The sequence below is a fragment of the Lynx canadensis genome, chromosome B4 (assembly GCF_007474595.2).
Source record: "Lynx canadensis isolate LIC74 chromosome B4, mLynCan4.pri.v2, whole genome shotgun sequence".
In the NCBI taxonomy this organism is placed as follows: Eukaryota; Metazoa; Chordata; class Mammalia; order Carnivora; family Felidae; genus Lynx; species Lynx canadensis.
Genome location: NC_044309.1, coordinates 137771266 through 137790363, shown reverse-complemented (window position 1 = coordinate 137790363; position 19098 = coordinate 137771266). Strand labels below are relative to the sequence as shown.

Here is a 19098-nt window from a genome sequence, read left to right as displayed (position 1 = left end):
TATAGACAGGAGTCTTCCGACATGATTCAGCCAAATAGGAAGTAGAGTGAGATGTGAGTAGGAGGGCAGACGCCAGCTGGACACGATGCTGCCCGAAGCCAGGGAGGAGATCTGAGATCTGCGCGGGAAGGGTCAACACTCACAGCGGGTGCCTTCCCTGGGGTAGTGCAACCTCAGCACCAGACTTCCTGGGCCGGTCTGAGACCACGTGTCCTGCCTTTGCTCCAGAAAGTACCCCGCCCCCACCGCTGTCCCCACAGGCAGTGCTCCCTTTAAAGCCCTGCTCCTTAGCTAGGATTTTTTAAAGGGTTGCTAAGGATGTGGGTGTTTTTATTTTTTTGGTTGTAACACAAATATGATTATTACCTTTATTTTTTATTTTTTTTTAATGTTTATTTATTTTTTTTGAGAGACACAGAGACAGGATGCGAGTGGGTTAGGGGCAGAGAGAGAGGGAGACACAGAATCCGAAGCAGGCTCCAGGCTCTGAGCCGTCAGCTCAGAGCCCGACATGGGACCCGAACTCACGGGCCGTGAGATCATGGCCTGAGCCGAAGTCGGACGCTCAACTGACTAAGCCACCCAGGCGCCCCTATAATTATTAACTTTTTAGACAGATTTTCAAAAACAAAGGTTTAATGTATCATATGGGTTTAACGGAGACCTCACCACTTTTCTGTATATACAGGCTTGATCTAGGATTGTCATTTCCTTTGGAGAACTGTGGTCACCCTACATCTCGAGCACCCCAAGGACGGCGGTAGCTTACGTACAACCGTTTTGCAACTTCACACGTTTCGCCAGAGCGCGAGGACTCCCTCCACCTGACTGTGTGCAGACGGATGGGAACGGGGGCAGGCCTCGCCGGGCTGCCGGAGTCTGGGCGGCCGTGGCCAGCCTCAACTCTGCGTGCGCGCGCACCCGGGGGGATGGAAGAGCATGTGGCAGCGTGAGGGGGCGGTCGCCCCCTCGGTCTCCCCCAAGGCCGGGTAAGGTCAGCCGAGTTTACAGTGCAGGGAGGACCTTCTTATACCAGGACAGGGTTATTTAAAGGAACATGACGGGGAGCCAAGATTCTGGGAGCCGCAGAGCCGGCGAAAGCCCAGATTCCCTTCCGTGGGATCCATGTCCTTGGCAAAGCAAGCTGCAATCGGCCAGTTAGCTACTAATGATTTTCACTACGAAACAGGATAAATATACCAACAGTGAACAAAACTGTGCTAACATCTATATGGCACTCTATACAATACTGTCGGTAATATGGTCATAATCCTGTAATAATAGAATCATATAATAGTCCATAATAGAATCTGTAAAAATAGATATCTGTAATAACATCTGTAATAATAGAATCATATAATCCAAGTCCAATATTATACACCGTATAGTATAACATAATTCTATCTAAGATGTATTAGATATGAAATACGTTACATCAAATTATATCGCCATTATACCTAATATATATTTGATATGATTATAATTAGAAATAGGCTTATGTATATAGCATTATAATTATGAATAGGACATGTTTATATAATGTACAAATAGGTATTTGTGTATTTTTTTAATTAAAAAATTTTTTTTTGATGTTTATTTATTTTTGAGACAGAGAGAGAGAGACAGAGAGAGAGCAAGTGAATGGGAGGAGGGCAGAGAGAGGGAGACACAGAATCTAAAGCAGGCTCCAGGCTCTGAGCCATCAGCACAGAGCCCAATGCGGGGCTCAAACCCACGAACTGCGAGATCATGACCTGAGCTGAAGTCAGACGCTCAACCGACTGAGCCCCCCAGGCGCCCCTACTTATTTGCATATGTTAACGTATAACGCTGTAATATGACACGATAGGATGTAATTCTCACTTAAGTCTTGTCAGGGGTGATGCAGGGGCTCAGATGCCCTCCCACCTGCCAGCACACGCTCCACGTGCCCGACTCCCGCGCGTACCACATTTACGGCTGTTCTTCAGATCGGGAGGCTGCAGGTGACATGGCACCAGGTCACGTCAACGACTTACCTCCGCAGCAAATTATAGCAGCCACAAAAAGGGAAATATCACTGTCGTCCAGTTCCAACGCGTTGAACTTCATCGCAAAGTCAAACTTAGGTTCCATGATATCACAGAACGGTTTCCTTAGGCTCTTTAGGAATTCACGAGTTATAAAACCATTTCCATATGCCACCAGCATCCCGTCTTTATTCATCACAGAAGATAGCATCGCAAATATGGCCTCATAAACTCCATATTTCAGCAAAGTGACTTGGTCGTTCAAGTCCAAGTTTGCAAAGCCAGGGATGGACTTGGCGAACTCCGTGAGCTCCGTGACGGTCTCCACGGACGTGCACTGGCAGCAGTGGAAGATGCGGACTTCTGCTTCCTTGTTCTGGATGCCGTTGGCCACCAACTTGGCCACCAGAGTCTTCTCGGCCATGCACAGTGTCTCCATGTCATGTATGACAAAGGGCTGCGAAGAAACACCGGAAAAGGTCAATTAACTAGTGACAGGCAGTCCTCTTCATCATCAATGAATTAATGAACAGCCACGGTCTCCAAATCACCCATGGGGCAGTCTTCATCCTTAACCTCAAAACTAATCAGGGACATGAAGACACACATAGAGAACTAATGATGTAAGTCAGTAAGATAATAATCATCACTTCCTGACACTGGGTGGAGATTTCATGGCTAAGACGACGAAGGTCTGATTTGGGCAGGAAAGCTAACAACAGAATGTTCGCAAAGCACTTTTAATATTTTATTTAAAAAAATCTTTTTTAATGTTTATTTATTTTTGAGACAGAGAGAGAGCATGAATGGGGGAGGGTCAGAGAGAGAGGGAGACACAGAATCCGAAGCGGGCTCCAGGCTCCGAGCTGTCAGCACCGAGCCCGACGCGGGGCTCGAACTCACAGACCGCGAGATCGTGACCTGAGCCGAAGTCGGACGCCCAACTGACTGAGCCACCCAGGCGCCCCAATATTTTGTAATATTCTCTGAGCTTCTAAATTGCAATAGCTTTTGAATTTTTATCATGGAAGTACAATTGACACACCACGTCACATTGGTTTCAGGCGCGCAACATGGTGGTTCGACAGGTGTACGTGTGATGCCGTGTTCACCACGACGAGCCTCGTTGCCAGACGTTACTACAATCTTACTGACTCGAGTCCCTGAGCTGTACTTTTCATCCCCCTGGCTTCTTTACTTTATAATGAAACACATGTGCCTCTCAATCACCTGCACCCATTTCGCTCATCCCATAATAGTTCTCAATTTTACCATTTTACGAACTTTGGAGACATCCATCGTTATCTAACACGGCTAAGGGAACAAACTTGACACGTGATATACAGAACTCAGAAAGTTGGCAAAGCTTGCATAGCGATAAGCAAACAAGCGTTGTTAAGTCCTTGCTCTTTGGGGATAGACTGGGAAAAGTCTCCAAGAACCTCATTTCCCTGTGCATAAGACTGAAATCGGCGCTTTAGCGCTCCGTTCCAGACCAAGTGCCAAACCCCCACGGTATGTTGCCATACCATCTGCATCCGAGCCCACTGGTTGTGCCATTTTCTGAGGGGGGAAGAAGAGACGGTTGGCCATATTACTTGAAGCCAGCATGCCCAGAAGGGATTATAATCTGGTGGGGCACAAGAGAACGGATGCACATACATGATTTGTGCTGCCGGCCAAAACGTACACCAGATCTGTGTGCAGAGCAGAAGAAATGACAGCTTCTACGCGACCTCTGTGATTTATAATGCGTTCTACAGATCAGTAATGAGGCGGGCCGAAGCATTATTTTCAATTCCTCCTGGGATATTTCAATGTAGAACGCATAAGCCGCTCATGATTTTAAGACGCACTCTGCCAATGGGCAAAACACGTCACTGACATTGCATCTGGACCCTTGGCATGATGTGTTCCCTATTTCTGGGCCCCCAAGAGCATCTGGAGAAACCACAGTGCAAAACCACCTTCAGGGCGCCTGTGGGGGGCTATTTGTCCCAGAAGCAAGGCAGAGTATCGGAGCGATACACGAGAGCGTTTCTGAAAAAACTTTTAAAAATGTTTTACTTATTTTTGAGAGAGCACAAGCAGGGGAGTGGCGGAGAGAGAGAGGGACAGAGGACCCGAAGCGGGCTCCATGCTGACAGCAGCGAGCCCGATGTGGGGCTTGAAGTCACGAACCGCAAGATCCATGACTCAAGCCAAAGTCAGACGCTCAACCGACTGAGCCACCCAGGTGCCCCATTTCTGAAATGTTTAAACAAAATCAGAGTTTGCAATACAGCGTTGGACGAAAATATAATTTGATTCTCCGTCTGAAGAGCATACTCTAAAAATTCCCTGTGAATGAGCGAAAACATTCGAAATACAAAATTCAGAGCCAAAATTTCCGAATATCTCCAGTTTGATTAAGGAAGACTAAAACTGTTGCTCTCCAAAGATCATAAAGGCCAGATTACCATTGTTTTGAGGAAGCTTGGGGGCAGTTCTACTTCATGGGAAATTGCTCCGATTTAAGGAATTAACATTCTAGGATGGACTGGAGACATGCTTTTAAAAGAGTTCATGGGGGGCGCCTGGGTGGCTCAGTCAGTTAAGTGTCCGACTTCGTCTCAGGTCATGAGCTCGCGGTTCGTGGGTTCGAGCCCCGCGTCGGGCTCTGTGCTGACAGCTCAGAGCCTAAACCGTGCTTCGGATTCTGTGTCTCCCTCTCACTCTGCCCCTCCCCTGCTTGTGCTCTGTCTCGCTCAAAAAGAAATCAACATTTAAAATAAATAAAAGGGTACGTGGCTTTCCCCTCAGTTCCAGAAAATATACTATTAGGCCACCTTGGCTACATCACTGGCTTTTTAAAAGTACAACAGCGGGGAGCCTGGGTGGCTCAGTGGGTTAATAGTCTGACTTAGTTTCGGCTCAGGTCATGATCTCACCGTCCGTGGGTTCGAGCCCCGCGTCGGGCTCTGTGCTGACAGCTCGGAGCCCGGAGCCTGCTTCGGAGTCTGTGTCTCCCTCTCTCTCTGCCCCTCCCCCACTTGCTCTCTGTCTCTCTCAAAAATAAACATAAAAAAAAAGGTACCTATGGCAGAAATAAAGGTCTTAAAACAAAGTTGTGTGGCCAGAGAAATTTGGGAAACGCTGAGTTAAAGGAAGTTAGGACCTTCCAGAGTCTCTATCGCAACAGGTGTGTGCAGTGAAGCTTCGAGAGCAGGGACAGGCAGTAGCTCCCAAAGTATGTGACCATAGAACATGGGTTTCTTTTTTGACGGCGCATCTCACAGGACCGGCTGCAGAATTTGCGGGCCTCAGGGCAAAATGAAAACGTGGGGCCCCTTGGTAAAAAATGATGAAGAATTTCAAGACAGCAACAGAACATTACATCCCAGCGTGGGGCCCTTCCAGGCACAGGGCCTTCTGAAATGGGATACACGCCCCCGAAACCCGTCCGGGACTGGTTTTATGTGAAACATACTCTCATAAATGGAGATATAACTGGCACAAATATTTCATTTCATTTTTATAAAATCATCACTTGGATTTTAAGGAGGCAGGGACTCACTAACAGAATTAGGAACCATTTGAATTCAAAACAGGTGCTCATATTAAGAAACCAATGTTTATTAAAGAGAAATTATGTATGCTATAACACACTTGATAAACACAGTTGATAGGACCATCTAAAAAAACCCATGCTGCTTATTATATATAACTGTGGAATGCACCTTTTATACTTAAGTTAGAATATGAATGTTATCTGCCATCACGGGTGGTCATTTCAAATAAATAAAGCACGCTGTGATGAGTTTAAATAGCGTGAGGCAGAAACCTGCCCAATTTCCCCCCCAAATCACTCCCCACTGAGACCAGAAGGTTCTCCTAACTGACATCTATCACTCATGTGCAAACCTGATTGGTATCGTGTGTGTTGATGATGTCACTGACAAGAACTCATCTTTACTTACTTAAAAAAAATTTTTTTTTTAATGTTTATTTCTGAGAAAGAGAGAGAGAGAGAGTGCAAACAGGGGAGGGCAGAGAGAGAGAGGGAGACACAGAATCCGAAGCAGGCTCCGGGCTCCGAGCTGTCAGCACGGAGCCCGACGCGGGGCTCGAACCCACGAGCCGTGAGATCATCGAGCTCAAGTCGGGGGCTCCACCGACTGAGCCACCCAGGCGCCCCAAGAACTCGTCTTTAAATACATTTAAACAGCACTTTCTATGGAAAGTCAGGCAGCACCAGCTTTTAGGAAAAACTTACTTGTGAATTATTGGTGTAATTGCTTTGGACGAAACCATTTAGTAAGCTTCAGTTAGGTTTTACTACACATTTCTAGTAAACAGTATAAAAGTATGTTTTTCAATCTTGAAGCAACAGCCCCTAAAGAGGTGATGCCATTTCAGAATGACACCAGGAGGCCCCTTGTCCTGAAGAATCAGGAACGTGGTGGACAGGGGCGCCTGGGTGGCTCAGTCGGTTGGGCGTTTGACTTCGGGCTCAGGTCATGATCTCACTCACGGTTCGTGGATTCGAGCCCCAAACTGGGCTCTGCGCTCCCAGCACGGAGCCTGCTTGGGATCCTCTCTCTCCCTGTCTCTCTGCCCCTCCCCCCACCCACGTGCATTTGTGCCCACATTCTCTCTCTCTCTCAAAAGTAAACAAATGTTAAAAAAAAAAGAAATGTTGAGAATAATGTTGGCATTCCTTTCAAAACTAGCGTTAGAGGGTTAGCCACCACCTGGGTGGCTCAGTCGGTTAAGTGTCCGACTTTGGCTCAGGTCACGATTTCACGGTCTGTGAGTTTGAGCTCTGCGTCCGGCTCTGTGCTGACAGCTCGGAGCCTGGAGCCTGCTTCGGATCCTGTGTCTCCCTCTCTCTGTCTGCCCCTCCCCCGCTCACGCTCTGTCTCTCTCAAAATTAAATAAACATTCAAAAAAATTAAACAACAAGTGTTAGAATCCATTCCCAGCCACAGGTCAAAAATTCGTCCCCTTGCTTCATTTAGTCTTCTCAGACAAGACACCTGACTCTGTTACTATAATCCCAGTTTGCATTCAGGCTGGCTGCTACTGACTCATGATTTTGTCTAAAAATTATGTTCCCAGAGGACAAAGATTTTCCATAACTGGTGACATTCAAAGACTCTAAATATAATCCCTGACAACTGTGGGCAACACGGGAATCTTTGAGAGGAACATCTGAATTAAGAAACTTGTAGCCAGGCCTGGGTGACTCAGCCAGTTAAGCGTTAAGCATCGGACTTCGGCTCAGGTCACAATCTGACCTGACCACAGCTGGTGGGTTCGAGCCCCGTGTCAGGCTCTGTGGTGACAACTCGGAGCCTGGAACCTGCTTCGGATTCTGTGTCTCCCTCTCTCTCTGCCCCTCCCCCACTCGCCCTCTGTCTCTTCAGGGCTGTAAGGCCTCTGAAGCCAGAAGTGAGCTGGAGCGAGGACGGGTGTGTGCACGTGTGCAGAGCTGGGGCCTGAGCACTTGGGAGCGGCCCGCACGCGGAGGGCGCCCTTGGGAGGGGACAGAGCGCGGAAGGCCCAGACTTCCGCGCTCCTCGCCATCTCATTGCAAGTGGCCTCCTGGAACGTCTCCTTGTGACATTCTTAACACCTCACACATCAACACACGGACTTTTTAGGACACCGTTGAAGAGCACTTCTTTTGGAAGCCAAGTTCGGATGGCACCGATGTTGCCTCTGAACCTCAGCTTGTTCCTGGCTCCCTCATATCAGGGGGCAGCAAGGGACCTGACAAGCGAGGACTAGGTAACCGAGGACCCTGCTCGTTTTCTGGCCTCAAGGTTCGGAGATCTCAGGGGCTCAAACCAGCCCTTGTGCGGACGGAAACATTCGCTATCCCTGCCGGCACCCCCCTGCGGACCTTTCCCCAAAGCCCCCCATGCTTCCTGCAGCCCCTTCTTCCTCTCGAGACCCTCTCTGCAGCCCCCCCCCTGCCCCTCCCACAGCCTCCTAACTGGTTCCAGGTCAGCTATGGGTCTTTGTAGAGGCTGTGTCCTGCACTGGGGGCTCTAAGTCCCAGGAAGTGCCCCATTGGGCTGGTGGGGAGGAGGGGGACGGGGGAGGGCCAAGGCAGAGGGCCCTGGGTGGGAAGCAGTCCGGCCCTGTGCAGACACCACGATCACAGGATCACCGGCCGTGAGCAGCAGACACCTGCATGCTGCCTTTCAGACTGGTGACCTTGCACTCTGGTTTGGAGGTGGGGGGCAGGGGCAGGCACGCGCCCCCCCGCGAGCAGTTTCCTGAATTCCCTTTCTCCTGTACAGTGAAGCCCCAGCCCAGGCTTCAAGTGTGCTTATTTATTTCCTTAAGATGAAAATAGATTCCTCCCAGAGAGGAAATGCCCAGATGGCATCAGCTCGGGCTGAGGGGGCTCCTTTCAAGGGCGTGTGGATCTCGGTGGGAAGAATCTCGGAAAGATACTCCGTGGGAATGAAATTAATATTAAAGAACAGTGTTTGGTTAAGAGTAAAGATGACTTTTAAGTTCCCTTTAAATTCTAAAAACCCAAGCGAGCAAGAGAAGATCTCAAAGAGATCAGAATTGCCGGTGACTCTAATACAGGGTTATTCTAATCATTTCCAAGAGGGAAATTCAAAATTAAAAAGTTATTTTATTCTCACCCTTGTGATCCAGAAAGGGTCTCATTTATAAAAGCCTCTGGGGCCTCCCAGCATGGGTGTGGCTTTGCCAATTTAACAGAGTTTGCCTGAGCTGTTCTGAAATGTCTCAGCCTATTTAATGGGAGAATTTCACTGAAGAATTAAAGACTCCGTCAAAGAGAAGGTTGGTTTGTTCATGAAAGTAAGTGGCTTGTGAAATACTTCATTTTCCTGTGACTAAAAATTCCAGCTTGTAATTCCCAATCAGGATTGCTTTCGGCTAGCTACTCATTAGCACAAATTAAACCTGTTTCACCATGCGTGTAGGAAAAAGGCAAAATATCTTCATCAGCCAACCGTGGGCCGGCCCCTCTTTGAAGAGGCCCTGAGATTAGTTCTGTAATGGAGACGGAGGCTGAGCTGACCATGGGGTGGGGGGGGGGGGGCAGGGGGCAGAGTGAAGGAGGATCCCCAGACACCTGCTCAGTGCTGCGGAAAAGGTCCAGAGAAGACAATAAAATTTCCGTAAACGAATAGCCCTTTCTAAGCCCAGAGATATCTTTGCCTTTTCAATGAAGAAACAGGAGGAGGCCTTGGAGGGGGGGAGGGGAGGGGTGATGGGAAAAGAGGGAGGAGTTTTAGGGGAAGGATAAGTAAGAACGCATGTTGGGGGGCACCTGGGTGGCTTGGGAAATTAAGCATCTGACTCTCGATATCAGTTCAGTTCATGATCTCATGATCTGTGAGCTCGAGCCCCGCATCAGGCTCTGCACGGACAGTACGGATCCTGCTTGGGATTCCCTCTGTCTCTCAAAATAAATGAATAAATAAAAATAATAAAAAGAACACAGGTTGAATGAAAAGAAAATGCTTTCGTTTTCTGGCATAAAATAGAGATTTTTTTTTTTAACGCACTTAAGAAATGCCCCTAAGCTATTAACCAGATTGTGTGTGTGTGTGTGTGTGTGTGTGTGTTAATCACGCAGTCATTGTAATAACTTGGTTGCCAGGAGCTCTGAGGCACAGCGAACCCAGGAGTTGCGAACCCTTAAGCTGCCTCTTAGTCTCTGGACGCCTCTATCCGTGGCCTCTCGTTCGCCTTGGGGGTGACACCACTCTCCCAACATCTAACGCCTGTTTCCTCAGCCCCTCCGTGGGACTCTAGCTGACGGGTCACCAGGGGGACACTTCAGGCTGGATGGCAGACAGCCGCGGGGACACCTACCGGGTTGTTGTTGGCTTTCCCCGCCAGGATGACCCGGGCCTTGACCTTGTTCATGTTGAAGTTCTTGAGGTAGGCCTCGTAAATTCTCTTGGCGAGGGATTTCAGATCTGCCGTTTCAGCATCTTCTGGGTCGTGTTCACACGTGAGAATTTCCGCTTTCAGTTTTGCTTTCTCAGACCTTGGCATCCGTCCAAAACGAATTGCTGGGGGGTGGGGGGGGGAGAAACGGGAATAGGAAGCGAGCAGAAGTGAGCAAGGCGGCCCGTGACAGCCGCCGACCGCCGGGCAGAGAGTTCGTGCCGAGGATTCATCCACGAGTGAAAACCCACCCTCCATATCGGCCAAGGTTCTGCTCTGGAGCAAGGAAGATAAAACTCAACCTTCATAAATCCTGGACTTTAAAAAAAAAATAAGGTGAAAAGAAAAGGCCACACCATTTACTCATTTCAGCAACAGGACCGGCTGGGGGTTGTTTACTGTTGTCAGGTCCAAAACTGACCCTCAGTTCAAGGAGACGGAAGTGACCGCTAGAACGAGTTCGCCCGGCACCCTTTTTCTTTTTCCAGAAGGGACACGTGCCGCTGCTGGGAACTGGTTATGCCTTCACGTCCTCACTGGCACGTTCTAAACTCGCGGCATGATTCCGAATAATGCAATTCAGCGTGGGAAGGTGCCTACAGTGGATGCGTGGGCACCCAGCGGAAACCTCAGACCCCGGTCCTACCGTGTGGAGTTTCTAACGGGAATCGCAGGCACGCTGCGCAAGCGCAGCCACGTGAGACTCTTACTTTCTTAGGCTACTCTGGTTGCAGAACGACCCGGGTCCTAACTGTCTTTGCAGCGCATTCATGGAAAACACGGTGCGCTGCGACCCAACGGGGGAGGAAAGCTGAGGCGCGGGCCGGGAAGGCACGCCAGACAACCTTACCTACCGTTATGGGACATCCCAGCCGAAAGGCACTTGTGGAAACGACAGTATTGGCACTTGTTTCGATTCTTTTTCTGGATCTTGCAGCTACGGTCACATTTGTCATACGCCAGCTTTAGTCGGATCGTTCTCCGGAAGAAGCCCTGAGGGGTTGAGACACAGTCGATCAGCGACCGTGGGCCGCGGCCAAGTCGGGGTCACTGCCTTACTCGTGCTCCCTGTTGCTCATTTATGGTCCTTTGCAAACGAACTAGAATTAGTAGAACGGTTCTAAAAAGTCTGACATAATTGGGACAGACTGGAAATCGCAAATGTCATTACACCTAAGACGAAACACGACAAAATGTGGCAAAGTGCAAAGCAGTTTCCGAATGTCCTCCCCGGGTTTGGGGAGACGCATGTGAGGTCTCCCAGGGCTACTCGGCCCTGCTCCGGGTCGGACAAGCGTCACCCCTCCCTGTCCCACCCACACCCTTACTGGGGACTAAACACTTCCTAGGCATCTTGGAAGAGAGTATTAACTCCTTGCAAGACAGCAATTCCCATCGACCACAATAAAAGGGAGCCAACTGTTTGTAAACAGTTGTCTTGCTTTACAGAAGCATCTTAAGCTCTCCCCAGTAAGAGAAAACGTCACTATTTAGCCCATAAAAAAAAAAATGAAACGAAAGGAACGTAGGTGCGGCCCCGCAGAAGAGGCCACCCTGCGACTAGCTTTGTCACAGGCACGTGGTCAGAGGCTTGTGAAGGAGTCTGTGTATTTGCTTCGGTTCTTGTTCTCTCTGCTTCCCACACCTTCCTACGTCTTTCTGATGGGGCTGGTCCCGGGGCCCGCAGGAGGGGGGACAGCAATTTCTTGGGGAACAGGAGGGGAGGCTGGTGCCTTCACTCAGTTGGTCGTCTGGGTCTGTGCAGCGGGATGGCCGGAGGAGGCACAGGGTCAGGCGGGGGGCTGGAGACAGAATTCTAACCGTCGTCGGGAGGCAGAGCCGGCCCCGCTCACGCAGCCCTTTTTCCCCCTGCGACGCAGGCCTCCCAGGCCGCCCCAGGTTCGGGTGCTGCGACAGCGTCTCAAGGAGGCAGGTCGCACCTGCACCGGTAAAGGCCGCGGCATCTTCCAGGGGTCAGTAAGCTGTCTCCGTGCGCGCAGGGGAAGGAGATTTCTGCCTGTAACCGGACGCTGAGATTGTCGTGTACACGAAACCCCAGAGCTGAGAACACATACATCGTCGTAAAGGCACGATGTGGCGTCCGGCCACCTCCGATGGCCGTGAGGACACTGCCCCCCCCGGCCTGCTGAGGACTGGAAGAGCGAGTGGGCTCCCTGGCCCCGGCCTCAAATAAAGGGATCCCTCTTACTGTGTCTTTTCTTTCAAACATGTCTCTTCCACTTGCTAACGGGTACGGTCCAGCAATCTGCCCCAGACCCTCTGAACGGAGAAGCTAATGTCTTACGTGGTCTGTTTCTTATCTCTGTCCTTCTGGCAGATCTTTTTAGTAGTGACGAAAGTCTGTGTAAAACATAAAAGGAACCAGGGGCGCCTGGGTGGCCCAGTTGGTTAAGCGCCCGACTCCTGATTTTGGCTCACGTCATGCTCTCACGGTTCGTGAGTTCGAGCCCCACGTCCGGCTCTGCACTGACAGCGTGGAGCCTGCTTGGGATTCTCTGTCTCTGTTTCTCTCTGCCCCTCCCCTGCTCTCTCGCTCTCTCAAAATAAATTAAATAAGTTAGTAAGTAAGTAAAAGGAACCACACGCGGCCCCTGGAGCAGGGACCTTCCCCTCCACCAGGGGCCACCGTACCTTGCAGCCTTCACACGCGTGAACTCCATAATGGTAGCCTGAGGCTTTGTCCCCACAGATTCTACATTCAATGTTCAGGGCTACGCTGGAAGGTTCATCGGCACTGCCTGGGGCCACCGGATAAGTGACCGACGAGGGACTCGAAGCTGGTGAGAGGGTGTCTGAGAACAGAGGAGGGAAGACTCATGAACACTGCAGACGCATCACCGGTGTCTACACCAGGTTTCCAAGGGCACGACTGCTCGTGAGGTGTTCAGTGAGGAGCCCCCGTCCCGGGCTGGCCCACCCCCGCCTGCGCACCTGCTGTTACCGCTGCAGCGTCCCCGAACCTGCCGCTGGGCCGTCCCCGGTTCTGGACCCCAACACACCCAGCGGCCTCCCCACCCGCACCGGGCGCGGCCCACACACGAGCTGTTACTTTGCGTCCCTCCAGCGCTTTACTGTAAACTCAGTAAATCACACCAGAATACGGGATAAAAGTCCACGTGGGCAATACCGAAAGCAAAATCCACGAAAGACTTAAAAAAAAAAAAAAAAGTGGGGCTTTCTTATAATTAAAAACTTCTTTCTGCTCTCCAAAAGACCCTGCCAGGAAAACGAAGAGACGAGCCACAGATGTGGAGAAAACATCTGCAAAGCACACATCTAATAAAAGGCTTGGATCCGAAGCACACAGAGGAGTGTTAAAACTCAACAATAAGAAAAACCAACGACTCAACTAAAAAACGGGGAGAAGATCTGGACAGACACCTCCCTGAAGAAGATACAGAGGTAGCAATGAAGCCCGTGAAAAGATGCTCCGGGTCCCTGGTCGCTGGGAAACTGTGAATTAGAACAAGCAGACGTCGCCCTGCACCTACGAGCCTGGCTTCAATGAAAACAAGACGGAACGAAAGAGTTGACAACACTCAGTGCTGGCGAAGACGGGGAACAACGGGAACGCTCATTCGTGGCTGTCGGTACGAAGACGAGTGGCTGGGGTCGGGGGTCGGGGGGGGCTTGAGCAGGTGAGGCAGGTCTCTTGGAAATGGTAAAACAGTTGATGCGAAAATGTAGTGGTGACGTGACACTGCGCGTTTGTCAAAGTCCACGGAACGTTGCAGTACAGGGCAAGCCTTAACGTGTGCAAACAAATAAAAAATATTTAGGAGGCTGGGGGACTGTGGGGTGACATACGGAATGGGACAAAGTCGTCTCACTGTGTTACATGTGTACGAAAGGGCCTCCCTGAAGGAGGCGCGGAGAAGACATGACCTAGGAACCCTGGAAACCAGTGGCGTCTATGGGACGGAAGGCAAAGGAGCTGTGTGCAAGCAAGGCGCATCAGCGGATGAAGTGGCCCCCACAGGGGTACGGCCCGCCACCCTGGTGCCGCCATCGTGTAGACAGAGATGGACAATGAACTGGAGGGATGGTGGGCACCAGGACTTTCACTGCTGGAGCGTGCCCTTGTAGATCAGCTGGGAGGCGTGAGACCAACCCCCGTGGCGGTGGCTTAGACCCTTGCAGATCAGCTGGGAGGGGTGAGACCGACCCCTGTGGCGGTGGCTTAGACCCTTGCAGATCAGCTGGGAGGGGTGAGACCGACCCCTGTGGCGGTGGCTTAGACCCTTGCAGATCAGCTGGGAGGGGTGAAACCGACCCCCATGGCGGTGGCTTAGAGCTGCCGGCATCAGTATGAGCTCCTGCTTAACAGAGATCCAGATGGTTATGTACAGAAATATTTATAGACGTGCGTGTACACACGGGTTAGCATGTGCACGTATCTCTTTGTTCTCCCAGCTAAGAGAACCAAAAGGAAAAGACGCTCCAGCGGCGACCTGAAATGACAGAGGAGACGGCATCCAGGACTCTGATAAGGCTGCATAGAGTTCCGTGACCACCATTCACGACGCAAGTCTCAGAATTCGTAGGCCATCAGGTAAAGTACTCAAAAGGGTCTGGGCTCAGTATCGCGGCACACTTACCTGCAGACTCCACACCGTTATGGTTCCATCTAACACAAGACCTGAAAGGTCAAACCTTTTCCAAGTAAGGTAACTGCATCCCAGAACAAAACTCAGAAATATTTACGGGGATACAAAAATATCCATCGTGAACTAAGTTCACAATGTATGGCATCCAATTAAAAAATTAAAAAATACATGGGGCACCTGGGTGGCTCAGTCGGTTAAGCGTCCGACTGCGGCTCAGGTCATGATCTCGCGGTTCGTGAGTTCGAGCCCCGCGCTGGGCTCTGTGCTGACAGCTCAGAGCTTGCTTCAGATCCTCTGTCCCCCTTGCTCTTTGCCCCTCCCCCACTCATGCCCTCTGTCTCTTTCTCAAAAATATATAAACATTAAAAAAAATTAAGAATACGTAAAGAAGCAGAAAGATATGACCCATGATGAGGAGAAAAATCAATGAACTTAAACTGACCCCAAAGTAACAAAGATGATAGAAATTTATGAGTGTATCCTAAGCGTTTAAGGAGCTGAATGAAAGACTGGATGTGTTAGGTAGAGACTGGTCATGCCAGTAAGTCTACACTAACTGATGTCAAAAATACACTGGATGGGATAAGGGCCAGATTAGACACTGTAGAAGAAGAGATTAGTGAACTTGAAGACCCAGTAAAGAAACTATCCAGAATGAAACACAGAAATATGACCAAAAAATTTTGCTTCGTGTGGGAAATCTACTAAGCATTTAAGAAGAAAGAGTATCAATTGTACAGGGATATACAGAAAACGGAGAATAGGGCGGACTTCCCAACTCATTCTATGAGGCCAGCATTAATCTGATACCAAAACCAGATAAAGATTTTGCAAAAAAAACTAGAACCAATATCCTTCTTGAACACGGATGCAAAAATTCTTAACAAAAACTTAAGAAGTCCAATAATATGTAAAGAGGACAATATGTGATGACCAAGTAGGATTTATTGTGGTAATGTGAAGGTGACTTAACCTTTGGAAATCAAACAGTATAATTCGCCCTATCAATCAATCATAAAGATAAGTCATTTGATCATCTTACCAGACGCAGGGAAAACATTTGCCAAAATCTAACTTCAATTTCTGATAAAAATTCACAGAAAACTAGGATGAGAAGGGGAATTTCCTTGATCTAAGAAAGGGCATCTATGAAAAATGATGGTCATCATCATACTTAGTGGTGAAAGGCTGAGATCAGGAACAAGGCAGGGGTGTCCCCCCACTTAATTCAACATTGTACTGGGGGTTCTAACCAGTGTAATAAGGCAAGAAAATGAAATAAAGGCATCTAGCTTAAAAAAGGAGAAGTGGGGTGCCTGAGTGCCTCAGTCGGTTGTGTCCAACTCTTGATTTCAGCTCAGAACTTGATCTCAGGGTCATGAGTTTGAGCCTCACGCTGGGCTCTACACTGAGCATGAAGCCTATTAAAAAAAAAAAGGAAGAAGTACAACTCTTTATGTACAGATGACATAACTCTCTGTGCATAAAATCCTAAGACCTTATAATATATGAAACACTTAGCAATAAATCTGAAAAAACCGTGAAAGACCTGTGCACTAAAAACTAGAAAACAACGAAGAATGAATCTAATGGAGGCAGTAAGTCTGTGGCCCCAAAGGCTTCGTGTTGTTATGATGCCAGTTCTCCCCACATGGACCTTTTGGTTCAAGGCAATCCCAATCAAAATCTTAGCAGGCTTGTTGGGTAGACATTGAAAAACTGATTCTGGAATTAACAGAATACCCAAGGCACCTTTAGCAAAGAAGAAAAAATTTGGAGAACTTAACGCTACTTGACTCCAGCCTTATTTTAAAACTACAGTGGCCAGGAATTAGTGGCATTGGTATCAAATGAGACAACAGATCCGTGAAACTGAACAGAGGGTCCGGAAATAGACCCAGTCAGGTAAGGTCAATTGCTTTTTGACAAAGATATGAAGGCCATTTAGTGGAGACAGCAGTCTTTCTGACAAAGTGTGCTAGAACTTTACAAATGCAAAAGAGAGAGAGAGAGAGAGAGAGAGAGAAAGAAGCAGTGAGTTTTGATCTACGTATGAAGATTAACTCAACAGATCCGGTACATCAATGTAAAACCTAAAAAACAGAAAACTTGTAGAAGAAAGTGACTTCGGGCCAGGCAAATATTTCTTAAACGCGACGCAGAAGGCATGATCCATGCAAGAAAAAACACTGATGAATCGCATTTCCTCTAAATCAAGGACTTCTGGGTTTTGAAAAACACTTAGGAGAAAGAAAAGACAAGCCACGGACTAGGAGAAAATATTTATACGTCACATATCTGATGAAGATACTTGCATCCAGAATAGAGGAATAGCTCTCGGCAGCCAAGAGCAAGGACACCACTCGGCTTAAAATGGGCAAAAGATCTGAACAGAAATGTCACCGAAGAAGACGTGTACGTAGAAGAGGTACAGACTTGGTAAACGAGCCGTGGGGATGGAAAGTACGGCACAGGAAACACGGCCGATACTATCACGATAACGCTGCGTGGCGGCGGATGGTGACTACACTTGCCGTGGTAAGCGCTCTGTAACGCACAGATTATCGTATGGAAAATTCACTGTGTTGTGCACCTGAAACGAACATTGTACATCCGCTACGCTTCAGTAAAACTTTTTTAAAAAGAAGATATCTGGCAAAAGATTCTCAGCATCACATACCGCTACACGCCCGTTGGAATGGGAAAAACCCAGAAGACTGACCACAACTACAGTTGGTGACGGCGTGCTGGGGCTGGAGCTCTCACACGCGCTGGTGGGAGCCTGAAATGGTATCACGTTCTGGAAAAGATTTTGGCAGTTTCCTTCCTTTTTTTTTCATTAAAAAAATTTTTTTTAAAAACATTTATTTATTTTTGAGAGACAGAGAGAGACAGAGTGCGAGCAGGGGAGGGACAGAGAGAGAGGGAGACACAGAATCCGAGGCAGGCTCCGGGCTCCCAGCCGTCAGCACAGAGCCCGATGTGGGGCTTGAACCCACACACCGCGAGACCGCGACCTGAGCCGAAGTCGGACGCTTAACAGACTGAGCCACGCCAGTGCCCCGATTTGGGCAGTTTCTTAAAAGCTACACAAACATCCACCTTATGTCCCAGCCATTTGCTCCCAGGTGTCTACCCGGGAGAAGTGAAGGCACGTGTCCACACAGAGACTGGTACACGGCTTGATCTCTGGCAGCCAATACCTAGAAGCGACTCCGATGTTCATCAGCAGGTGCACGGAGAAGCAAACAGGAGCAGAGCCACACAACAGACAGAAAGACTGAACTGGTGCAGAAGAAGCTCCAGATAATTCTGCTGAGGGAAAGAAGTCAGACTGAAAAGACAACATACTGTATTCTTCTTGTTTGTTTTCAGTTTATTTATTTTGAGAGAGACAGAGAGAGCAGGGGAGGGGCAGAGAGAGAGAGAGACAGAGAGAGAATCCCAAGCAGGCCCCGTGCTGTCAGCACAGCCCCGACATGGGGCTCGATCCCACCAACTGTGAGACCGTGACCTGAGCTGAAATCACGAGGCGGGTGCTTCAGTGACTGAGCCACTCAGGTGTCCCTGTATTATTCTTTTTATGTCAAATTCTAGGAGACACAAACAGATACACAATGACAGGAAGACCAGGGGTTGCTCAGGGGGGGGGAAGGAAACCGAGGGTGGAGAAGAGGGTTTATAAAAGGGCACAAGTAAATTTGGGGTCGATGGATTGCGTCACTATTTTGATTGTGGTGACGGTTTCACACTTAAAATGTGTGTGTGGGGGGGGGGGGCGCCTGCGTGGCTCAGTCAGTTGAGCATCCGACTTTGGCTCGGGTCATGATCTCGCGGTTCATGAGTTCGAGCCCCGCGTCGGGCTCCGTGCTGCCAGCTCGGAGCCCGGAGCTGCTTCGGATTCTGTGTCTCCCTCTCTCTCTGCCCCTCCCCTGCTCGGGCTCTGTCTCTGTCTCTCAAAAATGAAACATTACAAGAACTTTTTAAACGTGTGTGTGTACGTATACACATCAAGTGGTACACTTTAAATATGTGCAGTTTATGGAATGCCAGTCAAGTCGCTAAGAAAAATCGAGGGGAGAAGGATAGATCAGGCTGCACCAGCCGCCTCGCCCATCTGGTCTCCTGGGTGTAACACGTGAAGTGAATACACTTTATAGATGGCCCTTCCGCGGGAGCGGTTTACGTAATTTCGCACCATCACCCAAGGGGTGGAAGATCTAATTTACAAATGAGGGATAATCTTATCTCTCAAATTAGCCAGTGACACGAGCACGGGGAAACCGGTAAGAAGTATGAGGTGATTCCAAATGACCGAAAGGATCAACAGTCAGGGGCCGGAGGGGCTACGAGTGGCGGACCACACGCCCACCGCGGGGAAGGCTGGCGGTGCAGAGGCAGGGACGTGTGCCCAGCACACCTCGGTGTGCTCACTTTTGCTAAGTTCCCCCTCCTGTTTTGGTCACGAAGTTCCTTGGAATTGGTCGAAGGCCAGCGTGGAAATCTCTCCCCCCCAAACCCTTGCCCTTTAC

At 49.2% G+C, this 19098-nt stretch overlaps 1 protein-coding gene across 1 annotated transcript in view; it reads right to left on the bottom strand.

The window, feature by feature from the left end:
- PPARA (peroxisome proliferator activated receptor alpha) overlaps nt 1-19098 on the bottom strand; it is a 70121-nt gene that overhangs the window by 5399 nt on the left and 45624 nt on the right. Inside the window, exons 4-7 of the mRNA XM_030320930.1 lie at nt 12591-12751; nt 10793-10931; nt 9861-10063; nt 2019-2466 (exon numbers count right to left, since the gene is read on the bottom strand). Of these exons, the coding sequence (XP_030176790.1) occupies nt 2019-2466; nt 9861-10063; nt 10793-10931; nt 12591-12751 (951 nt within the window). The remainder of the gene's footprint in view (nt 1-2018; nt 2467-9860; nt 10064-10792; nt 10932-12590; nt 12752-19098) is intronic.